Source organism: Sander vitreus, chromosome 7 (genome assembly GCF_031162955.1).
Source record: "Sander vitreus isolate 19-12246 chromosome 7, sanVit1, whole genome shotgun sequence".
Lineage (NCBI taxonomy): Eukaryota > Metazoa > Chordata > Actinopteri > Perciformes > Percidae > Sander > Sander vitreus.
The window spans coordinates 33140916-33162917 of record NC_135861.1 but is presented as its reverse complement, the minus strand read 5'-3'; the positions used below and the strand labels follow the sequence as shown (position 1 = coordinate 33162917).

General features: G+C 42.3%; 1 protein-coding gene and 1 long non-coding RNA gene across 3 annotated transcripts; one reads left to right on the top strand and one right to left on the bottom strand.

The window, feature by feature from the left end:
• Positions 1-1632: 1632 nt before the first annotated feature.
• Positions 1633-16279, top strand: LOC144521408 (uncharacterized). Of its 2 annotated transcripts, none has more exons than XR_013502316.1 (5): positions 1633-1813; positions 4702-4772; positions 9753-9839; positions 11363-11467; positions 11995-16279. It is a non-coding gene; the product is annotated as an uncharacterized LOC144521408 (long non-coding RNA). The 2 variants fall into 2 exon arrangements; XR_013502315.1 differs by lacking the exon at positions 1633-1813 and adding an exon at positions 4234-4373.
• Positions 16046-20753, bottom strand: ppdpfb (pancreatic progenitor cell differentiation and proliferation factor b). Its single transcript, XM_078255973.1, has 5 exons — positions 20566-20753; positions 19438-19534; positions 18455-18532; positions 16927-17020; positions 16046-16541 (listed from the first exon to the last, which is right to left on the bottom strand). The coding sequence occupies exons 2-5, from the start codon at positions 19490-19492 to the stop codon at positions 16409-16411; spliced, it is 360 nt and encodes a 119-aa protein (XP_078112099.1). The 5' UTR covers positions 19493-19534; positions 20566-20753; the 3' UTR covers positions 16046-16408.
• Positions 20754-22002: the final 1249 nt, after the last annotated feature.

Below are 22002 nucleotides of genomic sequence, written 5' to 3'. Positions count from 1 at the left end.
CTGACTGGAACACATCCCTTACACTAACAGTCACTTTTTGAATTCTTCATTTCTGTAAAGGAGGTGTTGAGACTAACATTGCACCTAATAAGATTTAAACACTCAACCTTATGTCTTCCAATCATACTCTTAATACCGTAAGCCATCCAACTTGACACAAGAGTTGAAGTTCCTGTCATATTTATCTCTTTCACGTAGTATATTGGGCCTCAAAACTTACTGAAATATGTAGGATTTGAACACATCTAGGATTAGAACACTGAACCTTCTGTCTTTAAGTCAGTCTCTTATCACCCTAAGCTATCTGACCTGAAAGCAGCAATTGATGTTTTTGGCATATTTGCCATATTTTCCTCTTTCGCATAGTATATTGGACCTCAAAACTTACTAGCCCACCTTTCCCCAAAGGTTTCACTCAATTTGAAGTATGTCTTATCTGTTACCTTTACCTCTTTCCTTTTCTTCTGGATTGGAGGGAAACTATTGCAGAGTTCTGAGAGGTCTGACTATGATAGAGTAGTTTTTCATGAAGCGCCAGTAGTACCCATAGAATCCTAGGAAAGACTGCAAGGATGTGAGATCAGTGGGATGTTCCCAGCGGGCTACCGCTTCAACTTTGACATGGTCTGTGGCGATTCCATTCTCCGACACAATGTGTAGGTTAGTTTTGTAAGTTACTTGTTTAGGTTACCTGTTGCTGACCGAACTAACAATGTCCTTTGACAACTTCAAACCAGTCTTTTCCACTCTGTCGATCACTTTGAGGAGTCTTGGTTTGTGCTCTTCTGAGGTTTTCCTTCAGAGTGTGTGAAGGTGGTTTTCTCTTTATCCTCTTCTGCTGTCGGGATCTGGTAGTAACCACTGCGCAAGTCCGTCACTAAAAACCACTTGCTTCAATGCTACTGATCGATGATGCAATAGACAGGCAGTCTATTGCATCATCGATCAGTAGCACTGTGTAGTGGTCATGGATTGTTCTACGGTTCGGCATTCGATAGTCCACACACACACATGCAATTGTCCAAATTTCTTTCCTGCCAAGACAATGGACGAAGCATATGGACTTATCCATTATTTTATTATCTCTGCTGCCAGAAATCCTTGAATGTGGCATCAAAGGTCATCTAGTTCAACAGATCTTTCTTTGAATGGGGTAGTGTCATTGACCCATATACAATATTTAACTCCTTTGGTTAGTCCCATTCATCAGTTGAGAACAAATTGGGCCCCTCAAAGAGTTTCTGTCTTAGTCGTTCTTTCCACTGATTTGGAATGGGAGAATCTCTAAAGTCAAACAGTGATGCATCAATCTTTAGTGGAGTCTGTGTCTTTGTACATGGGACCTCAGTCACCATATCAGCCACATGCAGATGTGCAATCACTTTGCCCATGGGAATTGGCATGGGATTATTCCGCATCAGCACTTAGAACTTGTTCTTGTCCATTTTTTTTTTAAATCACACACTGACAGGAAATGATGATTTGAGACACAGCGTAACACAAAGAGATTCATGGGGAAGGATGAGGGAGGGGTGAGGGTGGAGAGAGAGAAAGGATAGGTCTGCCCCCCTTAGCAAATACAGGAGTTGTGTTTTGCTGAGAGGAGACACTTCACTGCTGAGAAGAAAAGTGAAACAACGAGCAATTGATTGGCCCCCTGATGCTCCATCATCCCTCTATCAATCATCCCTGTTTTTCACCGTTTTACTCCTTTCTGCTGTGGACTTCTACTCACAATACTGTTTTGGATTTATCTGAAATTCTCAAAGTATTGGATCTAAAAAGCCTGATTAACATCAAACATTGAGTAAAGGTAAGACTTTTAAACTTCTCTAGCTTGTTTCCCTGCACAATAAACACTAAGGCAGAAATATGAAAATGTCCTTGTACTAATTTTGACCTTTGCTATTTTTGTCCTACACGAACATCCTGTTCAGTGAACACTTGAACAGAGCTGGTGTGAATGAATAAATGCTCCAATGCTTCCTTCTTGCATAGTTTGATAAAAAAAAGTGTAGACTGAAAGGAAAGATAAAATGGGTGCCAAGGGTCATATTTATTGTGAAAAGCACAGGAAGTGAAGGGAGTTTGTTTTGCATCCTTTGCTACAAACTAACATGATCTATTTCATCCAACTAAATATGAAGATGAGTGTATTATTATTAAGTGGCGCTTGCACAAAAATATGAAAATAAAAATGATTCAGGGAGACAGCTGTAGTATGATTTGGCCAGATTAACTATAACTTAATAGATTGACTATTTTTTGCAGCACATGGTAACCTATGTATTTGTGTGTCATGTTTCTTGCTCCTACATTTTAAAGCATAATCATTTCTAAAGTAATAGACTTGTGGTTGGTCGGAATTTGCAGGATAATTTATTTTTTATACTGATACTTGGCTTTCATTTCAGAGTCTCCTCATTTGCCCTTTGGCTTTTGGGCTTGTGACTTGTAGGGGACACTCTTGGCCTGAGTGCAGATTGCTCTCAACCAGCTCCAGTTACACTTTTACTCCATCATGTTCCAATCCCAGACTGTGTCTGAAACTCTCCTGTCCTGACCTGTATTAGTGCTATTCATCAATCTAATATTTGGTATGAATTGCCCAGTGTTGGAGATATCGGCCCTAGAGGTGTCTGCCTTCTCTCCATTATAATGGAACCAGATGGACTCGGCTTGTGGTGCTTAAATCGCCAAAACAATACGTTTGAAAAACTCAACATCAGTGTCTCTTTCCAGAAATCATGACCCAGTTACTCAATAAAATCCACACACCTGGTTTTAAGCAATTTCATGTAGGAAAAATGTTCTTTGTGCAGAACACTATCCAACCGTATCACTGCATAGGAAGCGTACTCATGGACGAGAGGTATAAGTGCTCGTGACAGCATGAAAACCTGTAAACATTTATGGCGTCCTCCTTGGCTGAGCTGTAGCTTTAGCTAGCTCAGGTGAGCTAGAAGTGTCAGTTAGCTACAGTTACAGCTCAGCCGTGGGGCACAAGCCAGCAGCTACACGACAGCCACTGCCCAAGCGTCTGTAGTTTACGAGTTCAGAGTGAGAACAGGTTGGCACTACAGGTAAGTTTCGATTTTGGAGTGAACCGTCCCTTTAAGAGACATTAAAGGTCCTATGTCATGCTGCTTTTTGGATGCTTTTATATACCTTAGTGGTCCCCTAATACTGTATCTGAAGTCTCTTTTATATAGACCTTAATGGTCCCCTAATACTGTATCTGAAGTCTCTTTTATATAGGCCTCAGTGGTCCCCTAATACTGTATCTGAAGTCTCTTTTATATAGACCTTAGTGGTCCCCTAATACTGTATCTGAAGTCTCTTTTATATAGACCTTAATGGTCCCCTAATACTGTATCTGAAGTCTCTTTTATATAGGCCTTAGTGGTCCCTTAATACTGTATCTGAAGTCTCTTTTATATAGGCCTCAGTGGTCCCCTAATACTGTATCTGAAGTCTCTTTTATATAGGCCTCAGTGGTCCCCTAATACTGTATCTGAAGTCTCTTTTATGTAGACCTTAGTGGTCCCTTAATACTGTATCTGAAGTCTATTTTATGTAGACCTTAGTGGTCCCCTAATACTGTATCTGAAGTCTCTTTTATATAGGCCTTAGTGGTCCCCTAATACTGTATCTGAAGTCTCTTTTATATAGACCTTAGTGGTCCCCTAATACTGTATCTGAAGTCTCTTTTATATAGACCTTAGTGGTCCCCTAATACTGTATCTGAAGTCTCTTTTTATATAGGCCTTAGTGGTCCCCTAATACTGTATCTGAAGTCTCTTTTATATAGGCCTTAGTGGTCCCCTAATACTGTATCTGAAGTCTCTTTTATATAGGCCTTAGTGGTCCCCCTAATACTGTATCTGAAGTCTCTTTTATATAGGCCTTAGTGGTCCCCTAATACTGTATCTGAAGTCTCTTTTATATAGGCCTTAGTGGTCCCCTAATACTGTATCTGAAGTCTCTTTTATATAGGCCTTAGTGGTCTCCTAATACTGTATCTGAAGTCTCTTTCCTTTAATTCAGCCTTGGTGCAGAATTACAGCCACTAGAGCCAGTCCCACAATGAGCTTTCTTTAGGATGTGCCATTTCTGTGTCTGTAGCTTTAAATGCTATTGAGGAGGAGAGAAGGGGGGGGGGCAAGGTGGAGGGTGGGGGTGTGGTCTTGACCAACCAAATTTCCGACAACATGTATTTTTGTTTTGGACAGCAATTACATCAGTCATGATATTCTTTCAAAACGCATCCTGGGGATGGCATATTACGTGCACATAGTTTCATCTTTCTTTGCACAATACTTGGTTTTTCGATCTGTACCTTGTTATTGTCACCCCAATCCCTAGCTCTACTGGTAAATATAATAATTTTTCTAATATTTGATTTTTATCCTAATGAGACTATTTGAAGCAAGTAGGTGATGTACATTTGCTCTGCAGATGAGAGGCTGCACAGCCCACAAGTGAAGCACGTTAGAGCCTTTATGAGTTAGAGTACAGAGTTACTGTTCAACGTAAACTAGCAGGAGGTAAAGTGCACTCTGAGGTGAGGGGGTTTAAAGCTTGTTTTTGGATACTCCCTGCCGTCAGAGACCTTATTGCTCTGCAATCTGCTGACAATGCAAAATCTCCTTGGCACCCGTGTCATTACTCAGGATTTAAAAAAGATTTGTTGTTTCACAGGGTTCAGGGCAAAGTCAGCGCTTCTGTCACTGGGGGAGTCCTGTGGAAACAACCATTTACAGCTGCAGAAGGTGAGAGACAAAACTGCCCACACAAACTACACTGTAGCCTTTTTAGTGCAATATCGTGGTTTCAAGTCTGCCAGTTTAGACAGACACAAGCAGAGTAGGTATTTTATCTAAATAATCCAGTGAGATTAGGTTTAATAATTCAATTTTTACTTGCACAAATGGAGAGATGTCAGAGTGAGGGGGGCTGCGACTACTATACAGGCGCCCAGAGCAGTCGGGGGAGTTCAGTGCCTTGCTCAAGAGCACCTTGGCAGTGCCCAGAAGTTGAACTGGCACCTCTCCAGCTACCAGTCCACACTCCGTACTTTGGTCTGCATGGTGTAACCACACATTTGTTGTAAAAAGAGCAGGTTGAGGAAGTATTCAGATCCTTAAATACCCGTAAATACTAATACCACACTGTAAAAATACTCTGTTACATGTAAAAGTCCTGCACTGATAATGTTACTTATGTAAAAGTATCTAAGTATAATCAAGAAATGGACTAAGGTATTAAAAGTAAAGTACTCAATGCAGAAAAATAGCCCCTGTAACTGCTTTGAAGTGATTTAAACGATTATCAAAATAACAGCTCTGCACCGTCATGCTGATGGAAGGAGACCCTCCATTTACATCACTTTGACCTCTGACCTACATCCACATTAATATCCAAGTATCTGTGAGGTAAGAACAGCTGCTGACATTTTGACTTGGATGCTACATGACTCCTGCGCTGCACATGAAACCCAAAACTGCACCGTGATTCCCCTCAGAGAGGAGCATGGATGTATTATAATTAGGGCTGTCAAATGCTTAACATTTTTTAATCGTGATTAATCGCTGAATTTCTATAGTTAATTGCGATTAATCGCATATTTTATCACATGATTCAAATTCTATTATTTTGCATTTCAGAACAGTTTTTAAGTCCATATTAACAATGGAAAGCAATTGTTACCAGTGTATCTTGATTGGGAATCAAATGAATGCAAAGAAAGTTACTTTATGAACTTGACTTTAAGATTTGTAATTATTTATTTACTGTAAACAAAAGAAAAATGTGTGAATCTGTCATTATTGCACAATTCCTCCAAGTACCTAACTAAAAACTAAAGATCCCTATCCTTACCAGAGTCAATCTAGTGTTTAGTAACTCCTAAATAATGTTGATTCCTCACTGACGTCCAGTGATCAGCGGTTAATGAGACAGCGTTTGCAGCACCTTGCAGCAGTTCCAGTGTGGCTGCTTTCTCCGTGTCGTACAGGCTGTGTATCCGTGAAAACTACTGTCCCCCTCGACGGCAACGAGACAGGTCAGAACATGCCAACCGTAGTACGTCTTTAAGACCCGAGTCCTCTACGATGCTGACAGGTCTGCAGTTAGTTGCCACCCGTTTAGCATCACGTTAACTGCTACTACTATGCTTAGCTCCGTAGGTGGTAGCTCCAGCTTGACGTGCTTCGGTGATATATTAATTCAGCTTTACACAACGTGCATATGGCTTTCAACCTGTCTACGAGCCGTCTGGGAGTTTTGGAAAATAAAAGCTTCATTCAGGATTTCATTGCTGCTGTCTTTCTCTGTCATGCCTGCAGCCTGCAGCAGCAGGATGTGTTAGGAGGAAGTGGCAGCTTGATGATAAGTAACGGTGCTGCAAAGGGTCAATTAATATTGATGGCAAATTTGCAATTCGCCATCAATTTTCATAAAACTGCCCTTATTCAAACGACGAAAATTGTAAAAAGTTTCCAGTTGTTGGCCACAACGGCAAGCCGCGGTTGTTGTGACTGTTCTGGAGCTTTGAATTGTGAATCAGTACCGGGTATTTTTGGCAGATTTTGCTTTTGTTTGCATACGGCATACTACATGTTACATTTTGGCCAAATCAGTACATAATGCTAGTATAGTATGTGGTTTCAAAAACGTCCAAACAACAAAAGCATGTGGGCTCTGATAAGACTCCATGGTGCATTCATGTGCACCTTGTTGAAATAATGGTGCCTTCAACTGCACCTCTCAAACTCTGAGAAACTCAAACTGCTGTTGCAAAAATGCCCTTCTGCCATCTAGTGGCTCTAATTGTGGCATTGACTCGTCACTGCTGAAAATTAAATGTTTAAATTGGAAATTGACCCCTAATAAGAAGAGATAACTACATCCCACTTTGTGACAGATATTGTGGGTTGAGTGGTGCTGGGGGTGGCAGATGTGCATCGTACACACCACAGATGTGGTGCAGCACAGCACTTAGTATTGAGTAAGATTTTAATCAGCCTTAGTGTGTGAAGGGTCACCCACATATGAAATACCACACGGACTCAGAGCTGTAAAATATTTCCAGCACACACATGCTGTTATTACCCAAGATTATAGGTGTCTCTCTAACACATTTGAAGTGTGTCATATTTTGCAGACAAATCTCTTCAATACACTGCCCATATTTATATCCACACAGTTGCAGGGTTTTCCAGATTGTCCATTTTTTCTGTCTCTTATCTCAATGCAAAAAGCTTTTGTGTCACAAATGTCCCAGCAGCCACAACTGAATTAGCATGAAATAAAAGATTTGGATTAACATGTTCCTTTTAAGGACACAGCTGACGCTCGAGGACAGCACTTAAATGTGTGTTTACAGCACAAACACGGTTTTCAAAACAGAACCATGATCCCTGGAACCTCGAGCTAATCTTATCAGTAAAAATAAATGACCAATTGCTTCCATGAAAGCATGAAAATCACCAGACACTCCGTGACCATAGATTTCAACACCAAATCAAATATTTTGAGAGTTCCCGTCACCAGAAAAAGTAACTTCTATCTTAAACTAACAGGGCTGAGCTGACTGAAGCAGGACAGGAGAGACCTTAGCAAACAGCCCATGGCTTGGCATGACTTTGGCTCCAACTTCTGATTTAATAGTTGACAACTAATCGATAACAGTAATCTCCCCTCCATACAGAAAGGTTGTCTTTGAAAAACACAGAATGCTAAAAAAATCCCCCTGTCCCATTTAAATGTAAAGGTAAAGCGATGAAAATATTCTATATAAAAATATAGCGTACATTTAAATGATTTAGATTGTATTCAATGGAAGCCAATGACCGCCTAATGGCAGAACATATCTTTTTCTTTTTAAAGATGTTTTTTTGGGCTTTAATGCCTTTAATTGAATAGGCCAGTTGTAGACAGGAAAGGGGGAGAGAGAGGGGGAATGACATGCAGCAAAGGGCCGCAGGTTGGAATCAACCCGGACCGCTGTGGTAAGGACTGAGCCTTGGTACCCTAACCCCACGGCAGGGTGTTTGGTGTTTTAAGCCCCCAACGTCGTCTTCCAGGCAGCGCTGCCTAGAAGGCACTAGGATTAGGCAATGGTTAGGGTTAGGTGCCTTGAAGTCGACTGTCACAGCGCTGCCTTGAAGTCGACATTGGGGGCTTAAAACACCATCGAGCCCATGACAGAACATACTTAACAAAACCTCAATATCTTGTTAAACACATGAATTTGTAGTAAATGGGTCATGTTAATTTCAAGAGCACTAATTATAACTAAGCCAACTGGAAACACATTGAACAAAGATGATATGTTGACTTTGGACCTGTGATAGGTCATCCAGTAACGGTCAGAAGTGGCAAATGGGAGAATGTGTATGATGATAATAATGGAAATGTCAACAATAAAAGGCCAAAAAAGGAAATATTCTCAGTGAGATATAAATTAAGGCATCAACAGGGAGACAATGTTTTTGGTGTCAATTCCCATGTTGCACACACACACACACACACACACACACACACACACACACACACACACACACACACACACACACACACACAGCATCTAATAATAGCAGCATCAGGGTTCCAGGTGACAGGTTGAACAAACTGTTCATTGGAATAATCGTTTGCTCTGTTTGCTTGTTTGGACATTCAACTCAGCTCAGTATGGACCTTCTGTCCTTCCACCACGGCTCCCTCTTCCTCTTCTTTGGACTCTCTGTCTGTTTTAATTTAAATTAAATACTGATACTATTGAGTATAAATGTACAAGGTTCAGCTTTATTGTTATGAAACAATAAAAGAGCTGAAAAAACTAGTTGATGCCCCAAAAAAACAATCAGCAATTAGTTCTGTTAATTTATTATTTAAGTTAGGTTTGAAGCTTTTAAAAGTGAGGATTTGTGTCAATAAGTCTTTGTTTATTGTCCACAAGGGAGAGGTCATGTTTGCAGCCAGGTGACATAACAGCTCATCACTGTCCTGTACACTGTCCTGTGACTCCCATGACTGTCCTGGGACAGTCAGACACTGTCCTGTACACTGTCCTGTGACTCCTGGACCCTGTCCTGTGAGTCATGGGAGTCACAGGACAGTGTCCGGGAGTCACAGGACAGTGTCTGACAGTCCCGGGACAGTCATGGGAGTCACAGGACAGTGTCTGGGAGTCACAGGACAGTGTACAGGTCAGTGTCTGACTGTCCCGGGACAGTAATGGGAGTCACAGGACAGTGTCTGACACTCCTCAGGACACTACTAACAGGACAGGACAGTCTGCTGCCACTGCATCCTTTGGCATCCCATTCTTCAACCAGCATTAGTCGAACGTCAGCCAACGTGGTCGTGTTGGTCACTCTGGCACGAACAGCACGCCCAAGCTGATCCCACAAGTGTTCAACGGGGGTGAGGTCAGGACTGCTGGCAGGCCATTCCATCCTCTCCACTCCCACATTCTGGAGGTAGTCTCTGATAAAGCCCGCCCTGTGGGGGCGAGCGTTGTCATCTTGGAGGATAGAGTTTGGTCCCAGACTGTGGAGATATGGGATTGACACTGGTTGCAGAATTTCACTTCAATATCTCTCTGCATTGAGATTGCCTACAATTGCTCATTAACAACAGCAAAGAAAAGCGGTTTGGCATTGTAAGAGATGATTTGGCAAATTTTTCATGGGTGCAACCCACATACTCAGCTCTGCTGCCCTCTCTCTCTCTCTCTCTGTCTCTAGCACGGTCAACAGCTCCACACATCTGACACACCATGACCAGCGTCAACTCTCCAGCCTGTCTGCTCGCCCGCAACCACTTCTACAGAAGTATGCATTGCACGCACACACACACACACACACACACACACACACAGCAAACTTTGTTTTTAGAGGGTAACTATTATATAGCATTTTCAGGTTCATACTTGTGTTTACATGCTTTAATGTTACAAAAACACTTTATCTCCAAAAACCACTCCAGTCCTGCCTGGCTGGAGCAGATGACCAATCAGAGAAGCCCGGCTCGGTGTTACGTGATACTTAGCCAAGAGGAGAAAAAACTATTGAAACCAGAGCGTTCAGAACAGTTGGAAATCTGAACGTTTTAGCTCACGGGGATTTCTCTAAAAATAATTTTTTTTAATTCCGTGGTGTTGTAGTTCTTTCTTTCACCAGTGCAAATATAATTCCGCTGTATTAAGACTACAAATGAGACCAACATGCAACTTATATTACAGCCAATCAGCTTTCGTGTTATTGCCGCAAGTCTCTTTTAGTTATGCTATCGGGGAAGTCCAAGTTAAGGGCTACTTGGCTTGAACATTTTTTTATTAAGGGCTTAGTTGATGTTGTGATAACGGTCTTAAATGTCATTCATAATGGTCTTAAAATTGACTTGGTGAAACCTTCAGAAACCCTGCAAGTAAAGACAAGAACATTTGTTATTAATCCCAGGTAGTTTTGGTTTCATTGGCCAAGTTTAAAAAAATGAATCGACCCAATCACAATGTTTGTTGACAATAACTTCCGAGTAGAAAAGTCCTGCGTCCCCCTACAAACAATATAACGGCGCTGAGCAAACAGGGACGAGGAACATCAGGATCTTCTCTCATCTGCTTCATCTAAAATGCATATCTGATATGTAATATATGTCATCACTTTGACTAACGTTAGCTTGAAAACATAATGTACCTGTTGGGCCACAGGCTAAAAAAGTTTTTCTAAAAAGTTATTGTGAGTGTGCGAGCTAAAAGGAAGTGTTGAAATCGAAAAATTCTATCCAATCGTGACCTTAAAATCGATAGTCAAATCGAATTGTAGATTTGGAAATTCGTGACCCCCCCCTAAGATGAAATGATTAATTGGAAAATAATAAGATAATAGGCACATTAATAAATAACAAAAATAGTCATTATTTTTGCGGAAACTGTTTCTGGATAGATGACAAAGCCTTTTAAAATGTTGTATCTCAATACTGTAAACAGAACAAAAAGGCACACACACACACACACACACACACACACACACACACACACACACACTGTACATAACACTGAATCAGCAGAGTGGCAACAGAGCTCAGGTCCGGCTTTGTGTTGCACTGCACGTGACTCTCACTTTCTGCATACTTTGTTGTCTCATGGTGGGGATAAAGTGGGTTTGCATGAGTCCCCAGAACACTAAAAACTCATCAGTTAGTTAGATGGTTAAATCACTGACATCACAGATGGGAATTACAACTACAGACAGAGAAAATTGAATAAATGATTAACGTGCACAGTTTCCCAGGATTAACTTAATTCTCCTTTAGTCAAATAAGAGTGCAGTACTGGTCTCTGTCTCTCTCTCAGACTTGCCCCACGGTCCAGAGGAGATAAAGCCTGTGTTCAGATGTCAGAACGACTCTGTCAAACAGAGACAAGTCACCCTCTGGGCTACCATGGCAACGCCTCCTGGTAACTCACACACACACACACACAGTACGTGTAGTATACCTTTTTAAGGAAGGTTTTCTACTCAATTTTGAAACCTGGCTGCAGGGATTTAATTCCTTTCAGCCACAAAAGTATTACTGAGGTTAGCCACTGAGGTTGAGCGATGAGGTCAGCATTCAGTTCATCCCAAAGGTGTTGGATGGACAACCCGAAAACAAACATAATGCCTCCGACATTGGCTATTAGTGGCGCAGAGGCATGACATGTGGTTGTATGAGCTACTCCTCCATAGTCAGTGTGTTAGCTACAGTAGATGGGGGTCAGCACTCCCCCAGTTTGGAGCAGCAGGCAGGAGTACCAACACAGAAGATAAGCAATGTCCTGCTGTGGACGGGGGGCAGCAGCTCAACACATTTTAGACACCTAAAAACATCTGTATCACTTTAAATGTGTCCTATATTTAGAATATTTTCACCCCTTTACCTTATATACATATATATATGATACTATATGATTTATATATATGATACTCAAACTCTTTTTTGCAGGATCCCCAGGTAACATTGGCACCAAAGGATTATGGGTCAACATCGTCCTGGGCTCTTCTTCTTCTCTTCACTTCTCCACCTCCAAACCAACCAGCCCTGCAGACCGGTGCGTCAAGTAGAAGGAACCAAGCGCACCTCATTGGTTCATAGACTAAAAGGAAGTTGAGAAATCAGGACTCCTTAACGTCCCCATTTCTGTTGGCTGCTCAGCCTGAGTCAAATGGACACGCACAGACAAAGTGGACAACGTCCAAGTCAAAATCCACTTAAATATCACTGTTGATATCGAAGCCTGTTAATGCGGTGAAGGATTATGATTGTAATGTGAAATTGGAGGCCCCAGGTGGAGTCAAAAGTTGGCAAAATGAATCTGACATTTTCCGCCGGTAAAACTCTCATTGGATGACGCGCTTCATAAGAGTTTAAAATTGGAAACTTTCCCTCTTTAGCATTTAGCGTAGCGCGGTGCCAAAGCAACCATAAACAACGCGTTATTATGGAACCCACGTAACTTCTAAAGGCCCGCCCTACGAAGCAGCCCGATTGGTTGGCGTTAGGCATTGCCGTCGAGTGGTTAAGGTTGGGATAGCCGATTGGTCAGGGGATTGGACCTGAACAAATCGGGTTCCATTACCTTGCGTAAGCGTGGACGCCTGGCCAATAGTAGCGTGTGAATGCTATTGAAGGGGCGGGTCTCTCCTAGAGGTTGCGTGGGTTCCAATAATAACGCATAAACAACACTGGCCTAGAGTACAGAGACAGTGAAATGCAGTTTGAGTCCAACCAGAAGTACAAAAAAAAGCAGAAAAGTGCAACGTGATATTCAAGTATAGACAGGTATAGACAGGTGGTGCATAGGCAGGACAAGAAATATGTTGCAGTGTTATAAGAGCAGAATAAATGTGGCTATGTAACATGAACAATGTATGAACAACGTGTACAGATATGTGCAATGTAGTAGCAGTGACATTATACTAGTAGTAAGAATAATATAGATATAGATATATGCAGTGTATTGACTCATTTCTAATTAGAAATGAGTTACTTTGGTCATGAATGTACTCCCCTTAGTGTTTGCATATGTTTGCTCATAGAAAACATAGGGACACTCCTATACATAAAATGCACCTGTGTAATCACTTTTGATAATTACATCAAGGCATTTCTCAAGTTTTTTTTTTTATGGAAATGTAAATCTTTCAGATCAATTTAGGGAGTGCCTATGGTTAGCATTTTCCATATTTTATGACAAGTAGTGTGGGACTCGACCGAACAGACAAGGAGGAGAGGGTGGTGATTGAGATCCGGACAGAGAAAAGACCGATCGCCACCTTCCCTCCCACTTCTCCATGACCCTCGGAGCACCCAGTGACCTGGAAAAACTGCAGCGTGGGAGGACGAGCGGCCGCAGAACAAACCCTCTTTTCAACCGAACAACACTGTGATGCAGAGGGGCCACTTTGCAGCATTGTTTGTCTTTCCTCTGTTTCATAGAGACACACAGAGAGACCGAGGGGGTGAACAGGGGAGCGCGGTGCTAACACAAACCCATTTTACAGTCGAGTGGCAAAATCCTTGTGTCAGGATTTGTGCTTGCAGTACAGTCAGCAGGGAGATTTCTCTCCGCATGTCAGATACCTTGTATGTCAGAAGATAAAGGGTTCCTTCCAAAACAAGTTCCTTCCCGAGACTATTTAGCAGAGGCACCGTGGCTCCGTCCGGAGCTTAGCCCCGCCCAAGACGATTGTTATTAACATCATCGCTACACAATTTCTTAGTAAAACCAAAATTAATTTAACAGCAGAATGGATTTCAAGGACTTTGCGCGCCGATTAATGGCCTCCAACGTTTATATTTTTCCTACGAGTCTTTGAGTTAACATGTACTAAACATGAGTGGAATTTGCACCGCCTTGATGCTCATGCCAAGAATAGCATGTATAGTTATCTTTATTGAAGTGAATTAGGTTTAAATCGCCGTCATGCATGAATGAATGATATTTTTGCAATTTTACACATAATAATCCACGATGATCACGTTACACAAAACTGAAATCACGTTTTCAGGGGAGCCCATGTCTCATTAAGCTCTCCCGTATTAGACGAGACAAAACCTGCCGTCATTAAACGCTGACTGTGGCGATATCGACATGTATCATTGACAAAAAAGACAACCCTAAAATGTAGGGAAACACTTTATTTGCATTGGCTTCCACCTTTTCTTGGTGACACGTTTTGAACGGGCACTGCTCTACTGGAACAAATGAGCCAAAGCTGTGACACACAACGCAGGTCATTCTTACATTATCAACATTCACTCACGTTTTGTTTTAACTTTAGGAAAGGTCCTCTAGATATTACATTCTTTTTTTAAAGTTGCTTTAGTGTCAACTCGAAAGAAGTGAAGAAAAGTGTACCTTTGGAAACAAATACACATCTAAAAATGGAAGCATTTAAAATTGGATTGAAACTTCAGGAGCAAAAAAAACACCCTTTCTGTGCGGGGGACTGCCCATTTCTTCCACAGCCCATTGTTCCGACCATATAGGGTTAGGGACAGTTATTTATAATATTGCTTTAGGGTTTTTGTCTCGTTTAACATGTCAGGAATCCCGAAGTTTCCTGTTTGAAACAGCCAAGATGAGGCACCTTAAGTTAGTTTCACGTTGATTGTTGCAGGGATTATGCCCCATTCCTATTCATTATCATTGCAGGCTTATGGAAATATAAATACATATAATGTACATAAAACAAATTATTTCAGTTTTTCAAAGATATGCTAAACATTTAAATGTGTTAATAAGCTAGAGAAAAGTCATTTCACTTGTTATTTTTGTTATAAGTTATGGGAGGTGATCCACAAAAGCCTATATGGTCAGAACAATGGGATGTCGGAGCAGAGGTTTTTTTTTTTTTTTGTTCCGAAACAAAGCGACGTCGGACTACTGGGCTGTAGGACCAAAGGGAAATTTTCAGGTTATTGAGAGGTCGGAACAATGGAGCTGTGCAGGATTTAGATTTTTCTCCATAGAGACTGATAGTTTCCAGATGTGGTGGGTGTGTAGAAGCTGAGCAAACAGTTACACAACGCTAGACTCCGCGTTCAGCAGCAGCAGTTGGAGGATGTGAAGTGCTGCTCTCTGTTTGCTCTGTTCCAGGAATAGCCCTGTACAAAACCATTCACTCAATCCCTCCCTGGCAAACACTGCTCCTTATAGGGCTATTTGAACACACCACTTATTTTAAAGGTACAAACAGTTCAAATATTGTTCTTAAAACCACAGAGAAAGCTGTATGTGTACTAAAGTTCTACTGTAACCAAGGGTCTAACTTTGGTTTGAGAAGTGTGTGTGTGTGTGTGTGTGTTCGATTTGATTCCCATTTCCTGCGTTTCTACATACATTTAGGGACTATGATGATACAAAATCCAGGAAAAATTATTCAGTTGATCATAATAAATCATTCTACAAAGAACAGTACTAAACTATGTAAACCCCCCCCCCCAAAAAAATGTCTTACTTTCTTCATTGTTTAAAATAGGGGCCGATCACCAAGATGTATAAATAAAATAAACGAATTTGAAGTGTGTGTGTGTGTGTGTGTGTGTGTGTGTGGGGGGGGGGCAAGGCTACTCACTAGGTCGACCAGACGATCTAACAAAATCCCCCGGTACTGATGCCTCTTCACTTGCTCTCTGTTGCATGTAGGATTCAGTTTACACTCACTGTACGTACAGAGCACTGCATGGCCAGGCTCCAGCATATGTGGCTGAGCTCCTTCACCTAGATTTGTCAGCTTGTTCACTTATGTCTGCTGTGCTAAATGTACACCCTGTCCAGAGCCCCAGGCAATGGAGCTTTAGAGTCCTTAGCACCTGAACTATAGAATGCTCTGCTACCTCCCTTACAGTCTGCCCTTTCTGTGGATATATTCATACCTGTTCAGACAGGAGTTTGGTTGATCGGTCTGCACTGTCATTATTGTGTAATACGCACATTTGTGCTTTAAATGTGTGTGTGAGAAGAACAGAGATGGGAGTCTAACACAGAACATTAGGCTGCAAGAGTCTACTTTATTGCATTTTTGCAATCACAGGGAGACAAAAGTGAAAAATGTCTAACAAAAGGCATGTGGATGTGTCAATGCAACACAGTATTACAAACACAGTACAAATGCTTAAAAAAAAAACAACTCAGTGGAATTCATCAGTTGCATCAGACTATTTTTTTTAATTTTTTTTATTGTTTTTTTCTCAATAAAAAAAAAGGTTGCAGGAACAAAAACAAGTAAGGCAGCCTATAACTACAATGAATGATAATATAAAAAATAAGAAGAAGGTTGTAGATGGGACAACCTCCCGTCACCTAGCGTTGGTCGCTGGTTTGATTTCCCCCCCCTCCAAGGTGTGGCGTGGATCAGAGTGAGACGGCAGGATCAGGAGAGGTGGGGCTTCCTGCCTCGCTGCTCTCGCTCACCTGGCGTTGTGTCACCATCTCCCTGGCAACGCAGGTGATCTGACCATTCGTCAGTGTGCCTCGGACCCCCGCCCTGAGAGAGACCAGAGAGATTGTAAGAAATAGTCTTGATACTGTATAATGGAAAGGTTGGGTCTGTGCGTCACACTGGAAGGATTGATGAATTTGCACAGGGACAGGTCATCATCTCGGACGCACAATTATTTTTTAAATACTCAGAATGTCAACACATCTCCACCCAATGCAGGAAAACAGTCCGCTACATTTCACAGATTGTCATTCTGGACTCATCTGAGAGTAAAAGACTAGAGAAGCAGAAAAAAAAGCAGCCCCAAATCCAATCTGTTGGAGAGAGCAGCAACTGGGTATTTGTTTTAGACACTGGTAGGATTATGACCAGGATTACATAAGACTACGATGCAGAGGCAGTATTAGGGGGGTGAGTCAGCAATGCTTACTTCTGCTGTGCCTCCTCGGTCAGTGGGGTCATCCCTGGCTGCTTCCCAAAGAAGAAACTGGACCACCAATGACCAGAGTCCTGCTTGGGGAGTCCTGTGGAGGCGGATAATGAAGACATACGTTCATAAAAAGGTTACACAGTACATATGGTTCCATTTAGATTTGTTTGGGAATTTGACATTGTAACCCTCCAGGACAGTGTGATGCAGTTTCAAACCCCTCATCCGATTAGAGCTACTTTGCTCGTCATTACGAGCTGAGGAGAAGTAAAACAACAACTAGCCACTGAATCGAGACGGCAGACTGAACGTTACAGTGACCACATGTTAAGATTGTGAGAGAGAGTGTGTGTGTGTGTGTGTGTGTGTTTAAGTTGAGTGTGCGTTTCATCAGCTACACCCATGACTCAGGTGTCCTCCCCCCAGGTCTCAGAATTGAGTTTGGCTTAGTGTCAAACGCACTGTGACACGTTGAGTAGTGTCTGAACAGCTGCATTTACATACAAATGGGGTGGGTGTGTGTGTGAGTGTGTGTGTCCGTCCCAGCGGTTAAAACAGGCATGCCCACACAAACCCAGAGCCAGCACTTCTCTGTCAGCCCAGATGGTTTTCATATAAAGTTGCCTTGACACACTGATCCAGGATCGTGTGCTTTTAACAGCGACATCTGAATCGTGACCGGAGAACTGAATGGGAGCGGCTAATCCTGAGAGGGGAAAGCGCAAAAATACACAACTGAAAGCCACTATCCTGCTAGATTAGAAAGGAGCGAGGTCAGACCCGAGCTAGGTGTATTCCAGCATGACTCAACCATAGTAGCGCTGTGTGGTCTGAGGCAACAGCTGACTCAACCGCAGCAATCATTGAAGGTTCCTGAAACTGGCACTCGGTTGCTCATGAGAGACAGATACATCTGGATCTGGTACAGAGACATGCTCCTGTGCTTGCTGCTCCTCTTGAGAAGGGAACACACCGTTCTTTCCAAAAGCACATCCGTTTACACCACTCACTCTTTTTTTAGGGTGTGCATGTGCATTCTCCCGACTTGATCACCACACTATAATACTCTGCCGCAGCAGCTGTGAGTCACTTTATTTGGAGTAGCAGTATTTGGCCAACAATCACTGTGTTGGGTTCCTATAAATATGACAGATGCATCCATTTAATCAGCTTGTGTATGTTGTTCTGTGGAAATATAAACAGTGGGTTTGGCAGGCCACCTCCCCTTTAGAGTTTCATTAAAAAAGGACCCAGTTATAATTCCCATGGGGATCTTTTTTTTTTTTTTCCGGGGGCGCCTGGCACGCCCATTTGCAGAGGCTCAGTCCTTGCCGCAGTGCCCCCTTGCTGCATGTCATGCCCCCTTCTCTCTACCCCTTTAAGTCTAAGCTGTCCCATCAACAATAAAGGCCTAAAAATGACCTCATCTTTAAGAGTTTTTTCCCCCTGCAATGAGACACATTTAACTGTGCAAGGAAGCTATGAATATCTGGAGTTTTCGGTTTGTTGGATACACAAACACACACACCTGGATGGTGAGGGATGACCTCGCCACTGTACTCCGAACTGCCGCAAGAGCTGCTGCTGGACGTAGAGCCGATGCGCCCTGCGGGGAGACAGAATGAGCAGAAAAAGGAGTTAAAACAAGTGGTTGGTTTAATCCCAGTCAACCAAACTGAGAAGGCCAAACGGGACAAGTAAACAAGTACAGGTTCAGGGAGAACTTAACGTTGTTGCATAATATCTACCTGTTCCCATCATAATGACAGGGGCACACAGAAAATGTGGATCTATTTTGTCTTGTGTAACAGCCTGAGGGGCGACTCTGTAGTTGTAATGCACACTCGATTTACTGAGACCGCTAGACCAAGTCTACTTGGCGAACGGACGTTCATTAATATCAAAAAGTTACGCACTAAAGCTTTAATATGTCTGTTTGGTTATGTATGCACCTTTCACCAATGCTAATTCCACGCAAGTGTTACTTATTGTGGCAATAAGCCCTTTCCTCATTCTGATTTTATTCAGAGAATTTGAAACTTTGCTTCGAGGCGACGCAGACCGCAAGGACTGTGATTGGTCAACTGGTCCTGTGTGTTGATAGTGGGTGTTTCAAGGACTGTGATTGGTCAACTGGTCCTGTGTGTTGATAGTGGGTGTTTCCAGCAGCCTACTGTGGGGAGTAGCAACATGCTAGTTCACTGACATCAGCTTTGTAAATAAACTCAGACATATTTTGGTTACAATGATGGAGGTTATCTGTTTGTAAAGGGTCTATATGTCAGTAACGTTTGGAAATTAGCACTTCTCCAGCAAGCAGTACTTTGTGGGCAGTTGGCTGGCAGGCAGACACCTCGCAAAATAACCTCAGACTTGTCGTTTAGCGTTCTGGCGGTGAAATGCACCGCGATGCAAAGCAACCCCGACGCTGAACTCCGAAAGGGTCACGACACCGTAGCTACCGTAACCCGGCCTGGTTTGGCCCCGGTGTCTGTAAGGAGAGAGACTCACTCCGGTAGTAGTCAGTGGTCGCCACCAGAGAGCCGCCTGCTGGAATAGCTGCCATTCTACTGTAGCTGGGTCGTTGTACGCTGTGCTTGATGGAAACCTGCAGAGGGAAATAAACAGTAGACTGGGATACATTACTCAGCAAAGGATCGGAGACTGGCGTTATTCTTAAGTTATGTCATTACATTTCTGTCAATGTACTTGTTTAAGCTCTAATCTCTCTGTATAAGGAACCATTTGTATGTGTTCTTTAGATGGGTCTCGTAAGGGGCTACAACACTTCATCCTGTAGCCCTGTGTTGTAAAAAATAACCTTATACTAACAAATATAAGGCTGCAACTAATACTCTCTCTAGAAGTCCCTTTGATCGTGTAGCTACTCTATATTTATGTCAGAAAACACCAACAGCGGGCAAATGTTTGGCTGCTGTGCTTTGATAAACAGCTGATTTATAATGTTGTTATTGGTTAGAGAAAAGCATCCTGGACTCCAGCTGACTCGAGGCATGTATAAAAAGGAATATAGAAAACATAATAACCCGAATATGAAAATGCACATAAGCTGCTAGTGGCCAGAAAACCATAATCAATAAGAAAGGTAGAGAAAGATTAGATTTTTTTCTTCCGCCGTTCACAGCACGTACACGTCTTCTATAGGATGACGTCAGCCCCCGTTTAGCATAGGGCTTGTTTACATTTCACTGCAGCAAACCGACATTTCGACGTTATTCTTCAGTTACATGAAAAATAGCATCATTTAAAGTGACCATAGGTGTTAAATAACGGCGGTCTTGATCGCGATAAAAGAACAAAGCGTAAAGCTGGAGCCCCTTTCTCTCGTAAGAAGCACATTTTGTCCCAAACAGACAAAATCTTCATCTGTTGACATTTAAATAACGGTCAGTTGCTGTTTATGTTGCGACATCACCCCGCTAGCTAGCTAGCTATGTAAACGAAAAAGGGAATTCAACGAGAGGAGACGCAGCTACATGACGTTTGTTATTCAGTGGGTTTTTTTTTACAAAACACAACTGCAACAGCTGCCATTATCCCCAAAACACTCGGCCCTCACCCACCACCACAACCACCACCACAACCACCACCATTTTATAACCAGCGGGGGACACTCACCTTGTTAGGGACCCAGACGTGCTGATGTTCAGTAGCACCCAATTCAACTCAGTCAGTCGGCGAGGCTGGGGGAGGAAACGCTAGGCGACGGGACCCATTTGAAAACAAGTTTTGGGTAAATGTAACCCTCCAAGGTCCGTAACGGATATATCAACGGTGCTTCTTGCTGGAGTCAACGGCTCGGTTCGAGCTTTTATAGAAAGAAAGGGGGGGACGGTGACGTAGACGTCAGCCAGGGGGGCGGGGCCATACATTAACCGGACTCTGGTGCCAGTTCATACCGGTTCATACCTCTTTATACACACGTCTATACGGCAAGGCAAGGCACACACAGACACACATCAGCTTCATTCCAACCTTTCTTATTCAATCCAGTGTAGGGTCAGCCTGTTCTAAAAACTGTCCTCGGGTCGGGTCATCATTTTTAAAGTTTTTAATATCAGAAATACTACTACTCTACTAACATTTCACATGCGCAAAAGTTCTCTGCCAGCATTTGAACTTTTTTAGAATTGAATTCAGGAAATATTTTCAGCAATAATTGATAAATAATAAGAAAATATGTACAGTCTATGGTTGATATGCCACAGGCTTCTTTTAGAGAGTTGTAAGGGTATACTGTAGGCCTAATACATGTATCTTATGTCTTGATACTATAAGAATGTGCCACCTTGTTGAGAGTGAAGACAGGACTTTAATACTTTGAGTATGATGCCGTGTTTTGTCACAACTTGTAGGCCATGTGTGAATCATACGGTAAAAAAAAAATTGGGGAATTTACGCAATAAAGTTAATGAAAAGAGGGCATGTCCCCAGGAAGTGTAGCCTACTCAATGCAAAAGAAACTGGTGTCAGTTCTTAGGTCCCATAAGGTCCAGACCATATACTGTAAATATTAATATTAACAGTCTATGGTCCAGACACATAGAGGTATATAAACTATGGAGATTAGCGCCACCTCCTCATAATAATAGAAAATGAATGGATGACTAATTAGCCCTCCTGAGTATGATTTCATATTATTTACAGTTTGAAGGTTGGTTAGTTATTGATAACCACAATGCTTTATTGCAATCAAATACATGTAGAATGTCACAGGCTTGACACCAATGACGTATGGGTTGATATACTGACTCATACTTTTTCTATTGGAGACAGGATTGCACAATCAAACAGTTGCCACACACACACACACACACACACACACACACACACACACACACACACACACTCTATAAACTGATGGACAGCGTCTGACAGTGTCACATTCTCATTAGAGTCCCCCTGACTGTAGTCCTTTGGCGAGATGTTTTGAGAGCAGAACTACAGGAAACAGCGAGACACTAGTAATGGATAAATGTACAGAGAGAAGACAATAAGACATCATGAAGACAGGTATAGAGCAACATCATAAAGATAGGTATAGAGCAACAAATG